At 39.1% G+C, this 20047-nt stretch overlaps 1 protein-coding gene across 9 annotated transcripts in view; it reads right to left on the bottom strand.

Annotated features, from left to right (window-relative positions):
• VPS54 (VPS54 subunit of GARP complex) overlaps positions 1-20047 on the bottom strand; it is a 127187-nt gene that overhangs the window by 82928 nt on the left and 24212 nt on the right. For 5 of the 9 annotated variants that reach the window (XR_010149485.1, XR_010149486.1, XM_001165146.8 and 2 more), the window contains exons 2-3: positions 8704-8859; positions 6483-6724 (exon numbers count right to left, since the gene is read on the bottom strand). Coding sequence is in view for 5 of the 9 variants with exons in the window: in XM_001165146.8 (XP_001165146.3) it covers positions 6483-6724; positions 8704-8839 (378 nt within the window). In the remaining 4 variants the exon portion in view is untranslated. Of the gene's footprint in view, positions 1-6482; positions 6725-8703; positions 8860-20047 lie in introns of those variants that run through there. The other 4 variants (XM_515511.9, XM_063789780.1, XM_016948625.4 and 1 more) reach the window with 4 other exon arrangements.

Here is a 20047-nt window from a genome sequence, read left to right as displayed (position 1 = left end):
TGCCTCAGCCTCCCAAGTAGCTGAAATCCCCATTGCAAAATTATAACTGAGACAGTGAAAGAGATCTGACCTAACCAACTCCATCTTGCTTCTAACCTCCAAGCTGTTCTTGTCCATTCTTGGGCATAGGGTGAACTAACTTTGGGAGGAACTTAGCTTATAGTTTAAAACAAAGATGATAACAGTCCTTTCCCAAAACAAACCACCTTCTTGCCTGGGGGCTAGACTACCTTTGTTGGACTAACAAATTAGCCACAAGATTAGAAATTACGGTTTAGGAGTCGAGTCATGCAACTGGAGACTACAAGATTCTGACCCTCCCCCTAAACTGCTCCTAAGATCCATGCTTGAGATATTTTGCAGACCCTGTACTTGACGGATCAGCTGGTACCACCCAGATCAATAAACTGCCTCATTTGATCTTGTTGGCCCCACCCAGGAACTGACTCAGCACATGGAGATGGCTTCTCCCTATGATATCATCGCTGACCTGACCAATCAGCACTGCCGGCTCACTGGATTCCCCTTACCCACCAAGTTGTCCTTAAAAACTCTGATCCTCGAATGCTCGGGGAGACTGATTTGAGTAATAACAAAACTCTAGTCTCCCACACAGCCAGCTCTGTGTGGATTATTCATTCTCTATTGCAATTCCCCTGTCTCAGTACATCAGCTGCCTAGGCAGCAGCAGGCAAGGTGAACCCATTGGCAATTACATAGCTGGGATTACAGGCATGCGCCACCATGCCCAGCTAAATTTTGTGTTTTTAGTAGAGATGAGTTTCACCACGTTGGCCAGGCTGGTCTCAAGTCCTGGCCTCAAGCATCCTGCCGAAGTGCTGGGATTACAGGTGTGAGCTGACACACCCGGTACATTCTTTATCAAGTTAAAGAAATTTCTTCCTGTTCCTAGTTTGCTGAGAGTTCTTTTTTTTTAAAAATAATGAATAGCCAACACGGGCAGACTGCTTGAACTGAGGAGTTTGAGACCAGCCTGGACAACATGGCAAAACCCCGTCACTACAAAATATGCAAAAATTAGCCAGGCGTGGTGTTGTGGTGGTGCTCGCCTGCAGTCCCAGCTACTTGGGGGGTGCTGAGATGGGAGGATTGCTCGAGCTGGGAGGTTGAGGCTGCAGTGAGCTGTGATCCTGCCACCGCACTCCAGCCTGGGCAACAGAGCGTGACCTTGTCTCAAAAAAACAAACAAACAAACAAACAAAAAAACACACAAGAGGTCTAAAGTTTTCTTTCCTTATAATGCTTTTGTCTGATTTTAGTATTAGCTTCATGACAGCCTCACCAAATGCATTAGTAAGTATGTCCTTAGCTTCTATTTCCTGAAATAGATTATAAATAATTGGTATAATTTCCTACTGAAATGTTTGGTAGAATTCACCAAGGAACCCATCTGGGCCTGGTGATTTCTGCTTTGAGCAGTATGATTGATTCAATTTCTTTAATAAATATAGGCCTATTCAGAATATTTATTTCTTGTTGTGTAAGCTTTGGTAAATTGTGTCTTTCAAAATAAATTGGTCCATTTCACCTAGGCTATCAAATTTCTGGGCATAGAACTGTTCACAATATTCTCTTATTATCCTTTTAATGTCTGCGGGATCAGTAGAAACAGCCCCTCTTTCATTTTTAATACTAGTAGCTTATATCTTCTCTTTTTCTTTTTTTTTTTTTGAGACGGAGTCTTGCTCTGTCGCCCAGGCTGGAGTGCAATGGCACGATCTCAGCTCACTGCAACCTCCGCCTCCCAGGTTCACGTGATTCTCTTGCCTCAGCCTCCCAAGTAGCTGGGATGACAGGTGCCTACCACCATACCCAGCTAATTTTTGTATTTTTAGTAGAGATGGGGTTTCATCATGTTGGCCAGGCTGGTCTCGAACTCCTGGCCTCAGGTGATCCACCTACCTCAGCCTCCCAAAGTGCTGGGATTACAGGCATGAGCCACCATGCCTGGCCTTCTCTTTTTTCTTAATCTAGCTAAATGTTTATCAGTTTTATTGATCGCAAAGAACTAGCTTTTGCTTTTGTTGATTTTCTCTACTGATTTGCTATTGTCAATTTCCCTGATTTCTGCTCTAATTTTTATTACTGCTTTTCTTCTGCTTAATTTGGATTAAATTTGCTCTTCTTTTGATAACTTCCTAAGGTAGAAGCTTGGATTATTAATTTTAAATTTTCTTCTTAAGCATTCAATGAAGCCTTCAGTGCTTATTTAAGCAAGACTTCTTTGAAGCCTTACTTCCCTTGCATCCCACACATTTTTATAAGTTTGTATCAGCATTTCTTTAAGCTCACTGATTTCTTCCCCTGCCACTTCAAGTCTATTAATGAACTCATCAAAAGCATTCTTCATTTCTGTTATACTATCTTTGATTTGTAGCATTTCCTTTTGATTCTTAGTTTCCATCTCTCTGCTTACATCTGTTCTTGCATGTTGTCCATGTTTTCCACTACAGCCCTTAGTATATTAAACATAGTTACTTTGAGTACCCAGTTTGATCATTCCAACATCACAACCGCATCTGAGTCTGATTCTGATACTTGATCTGTCTGTTTAAACAGTGTTTTCTGTCTGGTATGCACTGTAATGTTTTGCTGAAAGCCAGATATGATATACCAAAGTTAAAAAGAACTGAGGTAAATAGGCCTTTAGTATGAAGTTTTGTTTATCTGGCTAAGAGTTAGGCTTTATTTACTGATTGCTATAGCTGCAGGTGTCAGAGGCTAAAATTTCCACTGGTGTCCTTGTTTTTCACCTCTCCTACTATCTTCAGGTTTCTCTGCAGACCTCTTAAATAAGGTCTGAGACATGTAGTCCTTTCCGTTGTATTCTCATTATTCAAGCACCCCACTGATGTGGTGGTAATGCGTGAAGGGAGGGGAAGTATTCTATGATCTTATGATTAGGTTTCAGTCTTAGTGAGCCTGTGCCCCTGGGCTGCGACCTTCACAGATGCTTCTCAGTTGTTGATTTTCAGTTTGCTAAGGTTTTTTGTTGTGAGAACAGAAGTGACAACTTCCAAGCTCCTTACGTGACAGATCAGAAGTATGTTTAGCTTTTTAAGAAACTGCCAAACTTTTTTCCAAAGGGGTTGTAGCACTTTAAATTCCCACCAGCGGTGTATGAGAGTTCCAGTTACTCCATGAAGGCTGGCAGTAGGATGAAGCAAGCAAGAAGCATACGGTACAATATTTAAGGAGGTACCCACTCTCAGATTTCAGTGCCTCTCAAATTTTGCTCACCTGCCTCACCTTATCCTAGAACCAGCCCTGTCTTCTACATCTTTACCAAAATTTGAAAGAATGTGTGTAGATTTGGAATTACTTTTTCTGTAAATGTTTGGTAGAATTCACCAGTGAAGCCATGTGGATCTGAGCTTTCTTTGTGGAAAGGTATTTAACTATACATCAGTGTAATAAATATAAAGCTATTTCAGATTTTTCTATTTCTTTTTGTTTTGTTTTTTGAGATGGAGTCTTGCTGTCGCCCAGGCTGGAGTGGAATGGCATGATCTCAGCTCACTGAAACCTCCACCTCCCAGGTTCATGGGATTCTTCTGCCTCAGCCTCCCGAGTAGCTGGGACTACAGGCGCGCACCACCACACCCGGCTAATTTTTGTATTTTTAGTAGAGACGGAGTTTCACCATGTTGGCCAGGCTGGTCTCAAACTCTTGACCTCAGGTGATCTGCCCACCATGGCCTCCCAAAGTGTGGGGATTACCAGCATGAGCCACCATGCCCAGCCAGATTATCTATTTTTTCTCGAAAGAGATTTGGTATTTTGTGTCATTCAAGAAATCTGTAAATTCATCTAAGTTGTTGAATTTACTGGCACAAAGTTATGCATAAAATTTCATTATTAGGCTTTTAATCTCTGTAGAATCTGTAGTGATATCACCTTTCTTATTCTTGTTATTGGTGACTTTTATCTTCTCTTTTTTTCCTAATCAGTATTGCCAAAGGCTTATCGAGTTTATCTTCTCAAAGAATCAGCTTTTTGTTTCACTAATTTTCTCTGTTGTTTCTCTGATTTTGACTTTGGTGTTTATTCTTTCTTTTTTCTGTTTTTTTTTTTTTTTTTTTTGGAGACGGAGTCTCCCTCTGTCACCCAGGCTAGAGTGCAATGGTGCGATCTCCGCTCACTGCAACCTCAACCACCCAGTTTCAAGCTATTCTCCCACTTCAGCCTCCTGAGTAGCTGGGATTACAGACACCTGCCATCATGCCTGGCTAATTTTTTTGTATTTTTATAGAGACAGGGTTTCACCATGCTGGCCAGGCTGGTCTTGAACTCCTGACCTCAGGTGATCCACCCACCTTGGCCTCCCAAAGTGCTGGGATTACAGGCGTGAGCCAGTGCACCCAGCCATTTTTCCAGCTTCTTAAGGTGGAAGCTGAGGTCACTGATTTGAAATCATTCTTCTTTCAATAATATATGCATTCAGTGCTACAAATTTCTCCCTAAGTGCTAACTGAGCATCACCCTACAAATCCTGATATGTTGTGTTTTCATTTCCATTCAGTTCAAACTACTTTCTGATTTTTCTTTCTTCTTTGACTCACATTTTATTTAGAAGCATAAAGTTCTGGTTTCCAAATATCTGTGGATTTTCCACCAACCTTTCCATTATTAATTTCTATTTTAATTATACTGTGGTCAGAGAGCATACTGTGTATGAGGTAAAGTCTTCTAAATGTATTAAAATTTGTTTTCAAACCTAGAATATAGTCTATGTCCATAAATGTTTCATGAACACTTGAAAAAAAAGTATATTCTTCTATGTTATATGGAGTGCTCTTTCAAGTCAGGCCAGGTTGGTTAATGGTTCAAGTCTATTATAATCTTGCTGATATTCTGCTTGTCCTATTATTTATTGAAATCTCCATAATTATGAATAGCTACTTTGCCATAAAATTCTCAGCTTCTGCTTCACATGTTTTGAAGCATGCTATTAGGGGCAAAAATGTTTAAAACTGTTATGTCTTCTTGGTTAGCTGACCCTTTTATCATTATAAAATAACATTATTTATACATACTAATAGTTTTTGCTCTGAAATCTACTTTGTTATTAATACAGCCATTTCTGCTTTCTTCTGACTACTGTTAAGAATGGTATATATTTTTTCAACCTTCCAAATGCTTTTTTCTTTCTATTCAAGGTATGTTTCTTATATACAGCATATACTTGGGTCATCAGATCTCACAATCTCTGCCTTTTAATTGGGATGCTTAAACCATTTAGATTTGGTGTAACTACTGATATGATTAGGCTTAAGATTATCATCTTGAAATTTATTTTATGTCCTATCCATTCTTTTTTTTCTATTTATGGCTTTGTTTGGATTGAGAATTTTTAAAATTCCATTTCTGTCTTCCATTATTCGCTGTAATTCTTCGTTTTGCTATTTTAGTGGTTGCTTTAGGGTTTATTGTTAAACCCCTTGCTAAAAACATAGCTTTGTAAGGGAAGGAATGGATGTCAGTTTTGTTCTCTGCTGTATCCTCATGTTTAGAAGACTACCTGACACATGGAAGGCACTCAATAAATATTTGATCAATACACAAATAGAAAAACCAAATTATAGGTTACAAAGGCATATTAATGTTCATCCACTTAATCACTTAGATCTGATCATTGAAAACAGTTTTTGTGTTGTTTTCAATGATCAGATCTAAGTGATTGTTAATATGGCAATATATACACACAAAGGCAAATAAAATATATAGGTTCTGTATAAAAATATTTGATAGTAATAAAAATGAACCAGATGCTATATAGTATTAATGTTAATACAGCCATATTCAAAAAAGTGCAAAGTAAGTAAAATAAAACCAGCTAAATTCAAATTAGGCTTGCTAATGAAAAAAGTATAAAAAGGAATGGTTATAAAAATATAAATATCCCCTGTACCACTTTAATGACTTTAATTGTATTGATAACAGCCACTTACTAATAATCTGAAAATGAATTGATAGACCATCTAAAACTCTGCACTATACTCACTTCTTGCTCTCAGACAGGGTTTAAAGTAATATATTAAGTTATAATTATGTCTGGAGATATTTTAACTATCTGGTAGAGCTAGGGTGCTCTATAGAATTGTATGCAGTGAATCAGACATAGAAACAGTAATATTCTGCCAATTTCTCAAACCTCACAAATCATCTGGACTTTATAGGCCTAACAGAATCATTTTCTCCTTGGTAAGCAGGGTAGGTTTCATGGTGAATCTTAGCATTATTTGGAATGTGTAATTCTGAAAAATCACTACTGTAAGAGAAATGTATTAAAATATATTTAAGCAAAGAATTAAATGCAACCCAGGACAGTATAATTTGTATGAACGAAAAGAATACTATAGGTTCATCAAACATTACTGGTCAAAAATCTATAATAAAGCATACTAAAAATATTTCTATTACTTTTGACCTGACTATAACTAGCCAAGATTAGATATTACCTGAGAGATTTCCTGTTGATATACTGTAAAATGTTCCTTGCTGATCTGTGGGAGGTAGAATGAAGGTATGACTTCAGTGTCCACAAAGTCCAATCCCCATGTTTTTGTGAAGAAGTCAGATTCTCTTTTTGCTAATCTAGGATCATTTAATGCTGCTGGGAGATTTACTTTGGAATGATATACAGTCCATCTATGTTGATCTGTAACTAGAGATGGGGCAACATATAAACTATGTGAATCACCTGCAAAAAGTAAACAAGAGAACTCTGTAAATGCTGTAAAATTGGTTCTATGTTTGAAAGTACACACTAGAAAACTAAAAATGCATAGATTCCATCTTACGCAAACCAACTAATCTTCCACAGTAAATGATTTAATAAAAATCAATCTGATTGAATAACCTTCAGCTGGCAGCATCAATTACTAAGGCTTTGAAAAATATGCACGAGATAAAAGATATGCAAAATTTGAGAACTTCGATTGCAGGGTGGAGTGAATAGTAAAGAAAGTCTTTCATGAATTCCTTTCCTTAATGTACAATTACTCTATCTTTTTTTTTCAACATCAGAACTATGCTGCTTTCTATTATGTATTTTCTATCCTTTAATACCCCACTGTTTTTTAGAGGTAGGCCTCTTTTCTATTATATCATGGCAGGATCTCCTAGATAAAATATCCTTTGGCTTATAATTAGGTGACATAAATGTTGCTGTGGCATTAACCATACAAGAAGGAAAAATATATACTCTATTCTCATTATTAGTAGTGTATTTGTTCTATAAAGTTATTGTGAATATTGAATTAGCAAATATTGAACCACTGCTTGTGGGGAAACTAAAGAGTTAGGTTCCTGTGAGCCTTTGGTCACAATAGTTTCATCAACTGATCAATACATAACCTTGTTTTGTGTGTTTAAAGACGCTTTATTCAGTATACATCATTGATTCACTAACACCGAACTTGTGGCTAACAGTACTATAATTTATGCCTGAATGAAGCTTACACAACACATGTATTTTCTCCATAAGGGACATCATAGCCTTCTTGCACTTAGGAACTCCAGATAGCATTTTAGCACTGCGCTTAGGGGCGATTTAAACAGCAAAATCACCAACAAAAAGCTCCAAACATGTGGCACCAAGTAAAAACAGACCACAGAAAGAACATTAGTTTATAGTATGAGAGCTGAAACAAAAAGCCAGAGCTTTGTCTTGTTCAACTTCAGCTGGGAATGCATGTGTCAGGTATCTCAAATCTTTCACTGCTCTGCACATGACTGCAAATTACCACAAATGTGCCGCAAGTAGTGATTTGGGGATTATGAATAAATATTAAGGAGTCAGGAGAATTTGCAAATACACAATATGCAAATGATGAGGGCTGACTGTACCATGTTTTAACTAAGCAGCTTTCAACCTGTACCTTCATTTTCAACACTTTTTCAGTTTATATAAGTAATGCATGAAATACATTTAAAAAAATTTCAATTTCCCAATCATTTCCAAATGATTTTTTTTTTTTTTTTGAGAAACAGTCTCGTTCTGTCACCCAGGCTGGAGTGCACTGCAACCTCCAGCTCCCAGGTTCAAGTGATTCTCCTGCCTCAGCCTCCCAAGCAGCTGGGATTACAGGCACACGCCACCACACCCAGCTAATTTTTTATATTTTTGGTAGAGATGGGGTTTCACCGTGTTGGCCAGGCTGGTGTTGAACTCCATCCTGACCTCAAGTGATCTGCCTGCCTTGGCCTCCCAAAGTGCTGGGATTACAGCCGTGAGCCACCACGCCGGGCCCCAAATGATTTTTTTTTTTTTTTTTGAGATGGAGTCTGTCTGTCACCCAGGCTGGAGTGCAGTGGCCCGATCTCAGCTCACTGCATGCTCCACCTCCTGAGTTCACACCATTCTCCTGCCTCAGCCTCCAGAGTAGCTAAGACTACAGGCGCCTGCCACCACACCCGGCTAATTTTTTTTATTTTTAGTAGAGACAGGGTTTCACCATGTTAGCCAGGATGATCTCGATCTCCTGACCTCGTGAACCGCCCACCTCGGCCTCCCAAAGTGCTGGGATTACAGGCGTGAGCCACCGTGCCCGGCCCCCCCAAATGATTTTTAACATCATAAAATTTACTCTTCTAACGTTGGTATATAAAACCTGATTACTCATTTAAAGATAATAGAAATCATCAGTAAAAATCCTACAAAAAAAAAAAAAGCATTACCTGTGGGTTCCTTGGGACACACATCTGGCAGTGATGGCACAGGTCGAATGTGTTTTGACGGATCTACCTCTATTTTAAAGAAAACATCACTGCTGCTTCCTTGAGGCACTGGTGAAGAACTGTGGCTTGAAGCCATTGCATAAAATCACCACTCAACTGAAAATGAGTAAGAAATACTAATTAAGACACCGCAAATCAAAATCCAAGTATTATACATGTCACACATTTTCTTTCAAAAGCAAAAGAATTTTTCAAAATACCTCAAAGTAGGCAATTTGAATATTTGCTCTTAATTGGGAAAATTGATCACAATATTTAGTTTACTAAGATAGTTATTTGTCCCCATTTTTAAAAAAGTGAAACACCCTTAATCTTTTATTCAAAGTACAAAAAATACCAAGGTTGTACCCAACATATATTAAAGATTAAAAACACTCTATTCATTCAGCAAGTACACAGTAGTTATGCATTATAGCAAAACAGATAAGTGCATGGGTTTTGAAGTATCCCTGCTTAGGTCCATCTATGTTTACTCACTAGTGGTGAGGAAATTTACTTAACCTTTATGTATGTGTCTTTCCTCATCAGTGAAATGGAGATGAAACGAGATCTTATCTCATCAACATCCTGTTACCAATTATGAGAATGGACATAATAAGTAAAGCATTTAAAATAATGTCTGCCTCAGAGTTAGTATTCAGAGGTTACTGTCATTGTAATTATTACTATGATGTGACTGCTACATAGTAATATAATGATTAAAAAATAAATAGTAATTAAATTCTTTAAAAAGGAAGTGTCATTCTTCAAAGAGCTTGCAATTGTATTAAGTAATTAAAACAAATATATGTAAGCAAAACACAAGTTAACCTATGTCTACATTTTAAAGTAAGTACTGAAAGAATTTGTGGGGCAAGACAACATAATACAGGCTACAGGGTCAGGTAAGACTTTATAAATGAAGCAATATTGAAACTGGACACTAAAGAACATGCATTGTTTTATTACTGAAATGTTTAGAGATCACCTAGTCTAAGTTCTCTCAAAACAGAGAAGAATAGAAAGGCCCGGAAAGAATATGAGGTTTAACAAGTCTAAAAAAACAAAACAAAACAAAAAGCCAAGTTAGAAAATCTGGCAAAAAGATAAATAAGAGTAGGAAATGGGGAGCAGAGGCTGGCACAGTGGCTCATGCTTGTAAATCTCAGCACTTTGGGAGGCCAAAGCAGGCCGATTACTTGAGTCCTGGAGTTCAAGGCCAGCCTGAACGACATGATGAAACCTCGTATCTATAAAAATTACAAAAATTAGCTGGGCGTGGTGGTGCATGCCTGTAGTCCAGTTACTCGGAAGGCTGAGGTGAGAGGATTGCTTGAGCCTAGGAGGCAGAGGTTGCAGTGAGCCAAGATCACGCCACTACACTCCAGCCTGGGCAACATGGTGAGACCCCGTCTCAAACAAACAATAAATAAAAAATAAGGAGCAGAGATATGAGGCAAGAACCCGTGACAAATAGTTCATCTGTTCTAACTTCCCTCTAGTTTGCTGGAAAACTAAAAATATGTATCTGTCTCAGTACTTTCAATGCAAAGGAAACATAACCAAATATACCATTCACTGAAACCGTAAGAAACAAGCTGCTTTAAAAATACACAAAGATAAACAACTTCCTCAAGGTGCTTAAACAGAAAGCCTACGATAACATGAACAAAAGATAATGAACACTGAATAATCAATCATAAGACTAAGGAACTGACTATAGTGGAAACTGACCTGACTAAAGTGAAATGTTTACACTGGGAAGAAGTGACAAATTATATTCACACACACACACACACAGTATAGTTAAATTGTAGTTGGTTCTCTATGCAATGAGACATCAGAGGTTTGGTGGCAAAAGTTCTGTGATGAAAATGTTACTTTGGGAAAATTAAGAGTCTTTGAAAGGCCTCTGTCATTTATATCCACACACATTAAGTGTATGGTTGTTTCTGTATAAAAGTTTACACATATTTAAGAGAGATAAAATACATCTTTATCTAAAGGATAATACACATACTTATCTAAAGGGTAAGAAACACTGTACAACACAGAAACACTGTGTACTAAGTGATAAAGACAATTCTACATTTAAGATCGACCATGTTAACTTTCTCATTAATCAAATAAAACAGCAAAAAACATTTTTGAAACTTTTTCTTTTTAATTTTTGTGAGTACACAGTAGGTATTTATCCTTTGTGTTACTATCAAATTATACTTTTAGTTATTTTAAAATGTACAATAAAAAATGACTTTTTACTCTAATCACCCTGTTAGGCAAGCAAATACTAGGTCTTGTTCATTCTTTCTATTTTTCTGTACCTATTAACCACCACTACCTTCTCCTCCAGGCCCCCTTCCCCCACACTTATCCTTCCAGGCCTCTGGTAACCATCACTCGAGTTTCAATTATTTTCATTTTTAGCTGTCACAAGTAAGGGAGAACATGTGAAGTTTCTCATTCTGTGCCTGGCTTACATAGTGACCTCCACTTCCATCCATCTGTTGCAAATGACAAGATCTCATCCTTTTCTATGGCTGAATAGTTCTCTATTGTGTATATGTACCACATTTTCTTTACTCATTCGTCTGTTGATGGACATTTCAGCTGTTCCAAATCGAGGCTATTGTGAATACTGCTGCAATAAATATGGATATCTCTTCAATATACTGATTTCATTTATTGTATATTCTTAGGAGTGGGAATGCTGGATCATGCAGCTCCATTTTCAGTTTTTTGAGGGACCTCCAAACTGCTCTCCATGGTGATTGTACTAATTTACATTACCACTAACCGTATGAGGGTTCCCTATTCTCCACATCTTCGCAAGCACTTCTTAATGCCTGTCTTTTGGATAAACGCCATTTTAACTGGGGTGAGATAGCTCATTGTACTTCTGATTTGCATTCCTCTGATGATAAATACACCCGTGTGTCATTTGCATGTTTTCTCTTGAGTAATATCTATTCAGATATTTTGCCCATCTTTTAATCAACATATTGGATTTTTATCTATAAGGTTGTTTGAGCTCCCTGTATATTCTTGTTATTAATCCCTTGTCAGATGGGTAGTTTGCAAATATTTTCCTCCCATTCTGTGGGATGTCTCCTCACTTTGTTGTTTCCTTTGCTGTGCAGAAGCTTTGTAACTTGATGTGATTCCATTCGTTCATTTTTGCTTTGGTTGCCTGTGCTTGTGAGGTATTTATTCAAGAAATCCTTGCTCACTTCAATGACCTGGACATTTTCCCCAAGGCTTTCTTTTCGTTGTTTCATAGTTTGAAGTCTTAGATTTAAGTCTTGCATCCATTTTATTTTTGTATATGGCGAAATAGGGTCCAGTTTCATTGTTCTATCCATGGATATCTAGTTTTCCCAGCACAATTTATTGAAGAGACTGTCCTTTTCCCCAAGATTGTCCTTTGTTAAGAATGAGATCACTGTAGATGAATGGATTTATTTCTGGGTTCTCTACTTGGTTCCACTGTTCTATGTGTCTGGTTATATGCCAATACGTTGTATAATTTGAAATCACATCATGTGGTTCTTCCAATTTTCTTTTTTTTGCATAGGATAGCTTTGTTTATTCCAAGTCTTTTGTGGTTCTATATAAATTTCAAGATTGTTTTTTCTATTTCTCTGAAGAATGTAATTGGTATTTTGATAGGGAATACACTGAATCTGTAGATTGCTTTGGTTAGTATGGACATTTTAACAATATTGATTCTTCCAATCCATGAACACAGAATATCTTTCCTTTGTGTGTGTGTTTGCCTTCAATTTCTTGAACCAACATTTTATAGCTTTCACTGTAGAGACTTTTCACTTTTTTGGTTAACTCCTAGGTATTTTATTTCTAGCTGTTGTAAATCTAGCTGTTGTTACTTTCTTGATTTCTTTTTCACATTGTTCAGTGTTGGCATATGTAAATGATACTGATTTTTGTATGCTGATTTTGTATCCTGCAACTTTACTGAATCTATCACTTCTAATCATTTTTGATGAATTCTTTAGGTTTATCCAAACATAAGATCATATAATCTACAAACAAGGATAATTTGACTTCTTCCTTTCCAATTTCGATGCTTTCTTTCTTTCTCCTGTCTGACTGCTCCGGCTAGGACTTCCAGTACTATGTTGAATAACTGTAGTGAAAGTGGGCATCCTTGCTGTGTTTCAGATCTTAGAAGAAGGGCTTTCAGTTTTTCCTCATTCAGTGTGATAACAGCTATGGGTCTGTCATACATGGCTTTTACTGTTTTGAGGAATGTTCCTTCTATACCCGGTTTTGAGGGTTTTTATTATGAAAGGATGTTTAATTCTATGACATGCTTTTTCAGAATCAATTGATATGTTTTTTCTCCTTCATTCTCTTGATATGATGTATCACCTTTGCACATGTTGAACTATCTACATTCCTGAAATAAATCCCACTTGGTCATGATGAATAATATTTTTAATTGTTGTTGAATTTGGTTTGCTAGTATTTTTGTTGAAGATTTTTTGCATCAATAGTCACAGATATGTGTTGCGGGAAGTCAGGGACCCCGAACAGAGGGACTGGCTGAAGCCATGGCAGAAGAACATAAATTGTGAAAATTTCATGGACATTTGTTAGTTCTCCAAATTAATACTTTTATAATTTCTTACGCCTGTCTTTACTGCAATCTCTGAACATAAATCGTGAAGATTTCATGGACATTTATCACTTCCCCAATCAACAATCTTATGATTTCCTATGCCTGTCTTTATTTTAATCTCTTAATCCCATCATCTTCGTAAACTGAGGATGTATGTCACCTCGGGACCCTGTGATGATTGCGTTAACTGCACAAACTGTTCGTAAAGCATGTGTGTTTGAACAATATGAAATCTGGGTACCTTGAAAAAAGAACAGGCAGGATAACAGCGATGTTCAGGGAACAAGGGAGATAACCATTAGGTCTGACTGCCTGGAAGCCAGGCAGGACAGAGCCATATTTCTCTTATTGCCAAAAACGAGTAAGAGAAATATTGCTGAATTCTTTCCCCAGTAAGGAATATTAATAATTAACAGCCCTGGGAAAAGAATGCATTCTCGGCCGGGAAGGGGAGCCTCTAAAATGGCCGCTCTGGGAGTGTCTGCCTTATGCAGTTGTAGATAGGGATGAAACACGCCCTAGTCTCCTGCAGCACCCCCAGGCTTATTAGGATTAGGAAATTCCTGCCTAGTAAACTGTAGTCAGACCGGCTATCTTCTCTCAAACCCTGTTTCCTGATGTTTATCAATGACAGTGCCTGCACAGTGGGACCGGGAACCTCATTAGTAATTCTAATTTTGCTCTGGCCTTGTGACCTTGCCCTGCCCATTTGCCTTGTGATATTTTGTTGCCCTTGAAGCACGTGATCTCTGTGACCCACACCCTATTCGTATACTCCCTCTTCTTTGAAAATTGCTAATAAAAACTTGCTGGATTTTCGGCTCAGGGGGCATCATGGAACCTGCTGACATGTGATGTCTCCCTCAGATACCCAGCTCTAAAATTTCTCTCTTTTGTACTCTTTCCCTTTATTTCTCAGACTGGCTGACACTTAGGGAAAATAGAAAAGAACCCATGTTGAAATATCGGGAACTGGTTCCCCCGATATCTGGTGCCCAGCATGGTTTTTCTTTTTTTCCTAAGTGCATGTGGGAACCCGATTCCCTTTGGTAGGTGCGGAGAAATGTCATCGGTTCGGTCCACAGAAATGCTTCTTCGACTCCCTGACAACTGGTGAGTAGTCTGTGAATTTGTCCAGGTTAACTACGGGTCACACGGAGCCTAAAAATTATACTTATCTCTTCTATATTACACTCTGGTTAAAACAGAAAAGGGTTTGAGTGCCCATGGAAAAAATGGTCACTCTATTCAGGGCAGTGGGAAAATACTGTCCTTGGTTTCCTAAAAAAGCAACCTTAGATGTAGACCTGTTAAAACAGGGAAGGGTCCGAGTAACCATGGAAAATATGGTCACTCTATTCAAGGCGGTGGAAAAATACTGTCCTTGGTTTCCTGAAAAAGGAACCATATGTAAAAGTATGGGATAGTGTTGGTGCAACATTCCAGGAGCTGTTCCTGGCAGGGAAATGTGTTCCTGTCACTTTTTGGGGTGATTGGGACTTGGTACATGTCATCCTAATGACATACCAATCCTGTGACCCCCTACAGTTACCACAATTTTCTGAATGTGAGGACCCTCCACCTCTTCCCCCATTTTCCTCTCCCGCATGGCCTTCGTTATCTGATCAGCCTCTCCCTTCAGCTACTCCTCCCCCACCTAACGATGCTGAAAATTCAATGTCTAACTCCGGTGACTTTGGCTTAACGTTACCCCCTGCTGACCTTGTTTCTTTTCACGAAGAGCCAGTACTTATAGCTCCCGTGGCCACGACTCAGACAGCCCGGGACCATATACGCTAATTCTTCTCTCTTCAAAGCTCCGGAGTCACCTAATGGCTCCAGGACCAAACTACAATTTACCTATAATTCTTCCGGCCCTCCCCCGTCCACTTCAGCCCCTCACTCTCCTGTCATTTCGGTTCCTCAACCGGTCACTTTGCCATCCACTCAGCCTGCCTCTCTGTACCCTTCTTCACACATGCACGCCAGTAATCACCAGGATACCTCTGCTCCTTCTGCTCCCTCAATTCCCCTTTCTCACACTCTCATCCTGGTCCGACCCCCTCAACCTCAGTTTCCCTTATCTACACATGCTTTTCCTATCACTTCTATGCCAACTCCGTCTCAGATACCTACTCTTGAAACTTCAATGCAACACTTATTATGCCAAAACAAAGAAACAAGTGGATTAGACACGTGGGCTTACCCAGTCACACTAGAACCTCCTATCTTCCAAAGGGTACAAATGTGTCGTTATGTACCTCTTAATCTTAGCTTTTTAAAAGAATTTAAGGATGCTTGTACTCAGTATGGTCCTACTTCTCCTTATGTTAAAATGGTATTACAAACTTTTTGTACTGAGGTCATTTTCCTTTAGACTGGGACCTTTTGGCAAAAGCTTTTCTAACCCCATTAAAGCATTTATAATTTTGTATCTGGTGGTCAGAAGAGGCCCATCTGCAGGCTCAGCTAAATCGGACTAATAGCATTCTAATTACTCAGGCTCGGCTCACAGGCTCCGATAGTTTCTCTGATACTTATGCCCAATTAAACTTTGATGCTCTTACCACGGAACAAGTAACAAAGGTGTGTATGAGAGCTTGGGATAAATTATGTGCCCCAGACCAAGCTCCTGTTTCTTTTACTATGGTTAAACAAGGTCATGATGAATTATACCCTGATTTTTTAGCTAAATTACAAGATGCCATTGAAAAATCTCTCTGATGAGCATGCTTAAGGTATTCTTTTTCGTATGTTAGCTTTTGAAAATGCGAACCATGAATGTAAAATGGCCATGCATTCCATCCGATGACAAAATTTACCTGATCACGAGGTGTTCCCTGCATATATTAAAGCTTGTGAAGGCATTGGATCAGACACCCACAAAGCTATTCTGTGGGCACGGGCCACGAAGGACCAATCAAACTGGCCCCACTAATTCTTTTCTTGGAGCCTGCTATAATTGCAGTCAACTTGGTCATACTCAGAAAAATTGCACTGTTAAAAACTTAAAAGCGGCCAAGCCGGCTCAACAAACATGGCCAAATGCTGCTGCTACTGTTTGCTTACGTCGTCGCAAGGTAAACATTGGGCAAGTACTTGCCGCTCTAAGTATGATACAGATGGAAACCCCCTACCACAGAACCAGGGAAACGGGAAGTGGGACCAGTCCCAGGCCCCAATATCAAATGGGATGCTTCAGACTCAGACCAACATTGCATTTCCACTTCAGGCAATCCCAACGCAGCCCCCAGCACAAACAAATTTACCTACAGTCAACCCAGATGGGTCCCAGCCTCTTCTTCTCAGTACAATGCTTGTCCACCTCCACGTTAGGGGTTGGGGCGGTCGATCTCTGTAGCACTATTCCTCTAAATTTACTACCTAACTCTTTGCCTTTAATTGTCCCCACAGGGGTCACTGGCCCTTTACCTCAAGGTTCGGTGAGCCTGGTGTTAGGTAGGGCATCCACCTCTGCTAAAGGAATCACCATTCATACTGGTCTCACTAATTCTGATTCAGTTGACGAGATTAAACTAATCGTGTCTGCCAAGCTTCCTGTTTCCATTCGGGCCGGTGAGTCAATTGCTCAATTGCTTTTACTACTTAATATCGTTTTAAACAAAGGAGATAAGACACGTGGCCCTGGAATGGGCTCCAGCAGTGAAAAGGCCACTTATTGGATTAATGTAATTTCTGAACAACAGCCCACCTCCATACACATTCAAGGAAAAAAGTTTGAGGGTCTAGTATATACTGGGGCTTAAATTAACATTCCACATAACTCTTATAGTACTCCCAGTCAGCATATGATGGAAAACATGCGGTATGTTCCTGGACTCGGTCTCGGTCCAAAACATGAAGGGATTACTAAACTCCTCCCAATTACTATAAAAGAAGACAAGGCTGGTTGAGGTTATCCTTTTTAATGGCGGCCACTGCCACGCCTCCTGATCCTATTCCTTTACAATGGAAATCTGACACACCCATTTGGATTCAGCAGTGGCTGCTCTCTAAAGAAAAACTGGAGGCTTTAACTCAATTAGTTTCTGAAAAGTTACAACTTAGAAATGTGGAACCTTCTCTTTCCCGCTGGAATTCTCCTGTGTTTCTAGTAAAAAAGAAATCAGGCAAGTGGTGGATGGTAACCAATTTAAGGGCCATTAATGCTGTAATTAAACCTATAGGAGCCTTCCAACTTGGCATGCCTGCCCCTGCTTTAATACCTAAAAATTGGCCTCTCATAGTTATTGATTTTTTTATATTGCTTTACATAAATCAGATTGTGAAAAATTTGCTTTTATTGTACCATCTATCAATAATCAAGAGCCTGCAGCTCATTATCAATGGAAAGTACTTCCTCAGGGAATGCTAAATAGCCCTACAATCTGCCAGCTTTATGTTGGGCAAGTGCTTTCACCAGTTCGAGCCCAGTTTCCCCAGGCCTATATTCTTCATTATATTGATATTTTAATTGCTGTCCCCACTGATAAAGAATTGACTGTTATCAAATTTTGAGCCACCGTGTTAGAGGCTGGATTACACATCGCTCAGGATAAAATTCAACAGACCACTCCTGTTCAATATTTAGGAATCGTGGTCGATAAACATATTCAACCTCAAAAAGTTCAAATTAGGAGAGATTATTTGAAAACTTTAAATGACTTCCAAAAACTTTTGGGTAACATTAATTATTTAACACCTACTTTAGGCATTCCGACCTATGCGCTAACTTGTTTTCTATGCTGCAGGGATATTCCAATCTCCGCAGTCCCAGGACTTTGACCCCTGAGGCTTCACTGGAACTGGAATTCATAAAGAATTCAGACCACCCAGTTATCTAGAGTACAGCCGTTTCAGCCTTTTCAGCTTCTGGTTTTCGCCTCATTGCACTCCCCTACTGGGATAATAGTTCAACATAATGATTTAGCGAAGTGGTGTTTTCTTCCTCATTCTGTGTCAAAAACTTTGTCTGTTTATCTGGACCAACTGGCCATCTTAATTGGACAGACTCGGTGTAGAATACTTTAAATTTCCAGATGTGATCCGAATTTAATTGTAGTTCCTTTAAATCGGCTCGAAGTTCAAGTCACCTTTCAACATTCCATACTGTGGCAAATTAACTTGACTGATTTTATTGGCATTATTGACATTCATTATCCAAAAAACAAATTGTTTGATTTTATAAAAATGACTTCTTGGGTGGTCCCTCGATTGACCAAAGATCAGCCCATTCCTGAGGCTGTTACAGTGTTCACTGATGGCTCCAGTAATGGAAATGCTGGTTATGTAGGTCCTACAAACAAGCTTATTTCTACCCCTTATACCTCTGCTCAAAAGGCAGAGTTAAATTGCTGTAATTACTGCCTTATAGGATTTCCCCCAAACCTTTAAATATTGTCTCTGATTCTAGTTAACGTGGGAAAGAAAATATGCTTGTGTTTCACCAGGAGATCATCAAACGAAAACCACAGGGAAAAGACGTCCGCGTCAAAAACCGCCCTCAGATGTGGTGAGATCTGTGCCGACTCCTTAGAAGCTGGCCCACCAAATCACAATGGGTCTCATTCAATCCTCCCTGATGGCAACACAGACCCATCTAACCAATCCCACTTTTCCTAATTACCTTTCTTTTTCTCCTTACAAACCTAAAAATCTCACCATTTATATTAGCCTGAAAATAACATCCCTCTGTTCTTCTCTTCCTCCTTCGGCACTGAATCTCGCTTACACTAGGTTTTATTTAATGATTCCCCTCCTTATACTTTCTGTCTCACCAGTTTCCTTTCACAGTGATTTACCTGCTACACAAAATTATTCTTATTGGGCTTATGTGCCTTTTCCTCCACTTATTCGACCACTCACCTGGATGGACGCTCCTGCAGAAATCTACACTAATGATAGTGTGTGGATGCCTGGAGCTACAGATGACCATTGCCCTGCTCAACCAGGAAAAGAAGGCACTGCATTTAATGTTACCATGGGTTACAAACACCCACCTCTGTGCCTCGGACATGCACCTGGTTGTATCCATCTAGAAACTCAAGTCTGGGCTGCTTATCTTCCAGAGAGATCAGCTACAGAGAAACCAGGACATTTGGTCTCCGGCCTCTCCCTTTCTCCTTTAAGACAAATGAAAGGGGGAGTAATGGGAGATATCCCATACTTTCAATATAAACCTGCAGGAAAACCATGCCCTAAAAATTCTGAGGGCCCATCTAAAACCTTAATTTGGGAAGATTGTGTTAACTCACATGCAGTAATGTTTAAAAATGACTCATATGGTTTAGTAATAGACTGGGCACCAAAGGGCTATTTAAAAAACAATTGCTCTTCTGGTGGAAGAGAATGCCTGGAGGCTACTTATTTTATTTCTCATTGGGAGAACGAGAATCATCATTCTACTTTGCATAGGAGGTTCAGCTCATTCTTTCCCTTAAAATGGGAAGATAAAGGCATTACCCCCATCTGAGGCCTCGTATGATATTCCCCATTCTGAGTCCAGAACACCCACAACTTTAGAAATTGGCTATTGCCATGTCTGGACTGCAAGTATGGGAAGGGGAAACTATTTTGTCTGTTGTCCCTGCTACCGTCCCCCTCTCTCAGTATCAACGTAGATCCAGACATTCTGTTTTACTTACCTCCAACCTGTTTCCACAA

This window comes from Pan troglodytes, chromosome 12 (genome assembly GCF_028858775.2).
Source record: "Pan troglodytes isolate AG18354 chromosome 12, NHGRI_mPanTro3-v2.0_pri, whole genome shotgun sequence".
In the NCBI taxonomy this organism is placed as follows: domain Eukaryota; kingdom Metazoa; phylum Chordata; class Mammalia; order Primates; family Hominidae; genus Pan; species Pan troglodytes.
The sequence above is the reverse complement of the archived record's forward strand: the minus strand, read 5'-3'. Positions and strand labels throughout refer to the sequence as shown.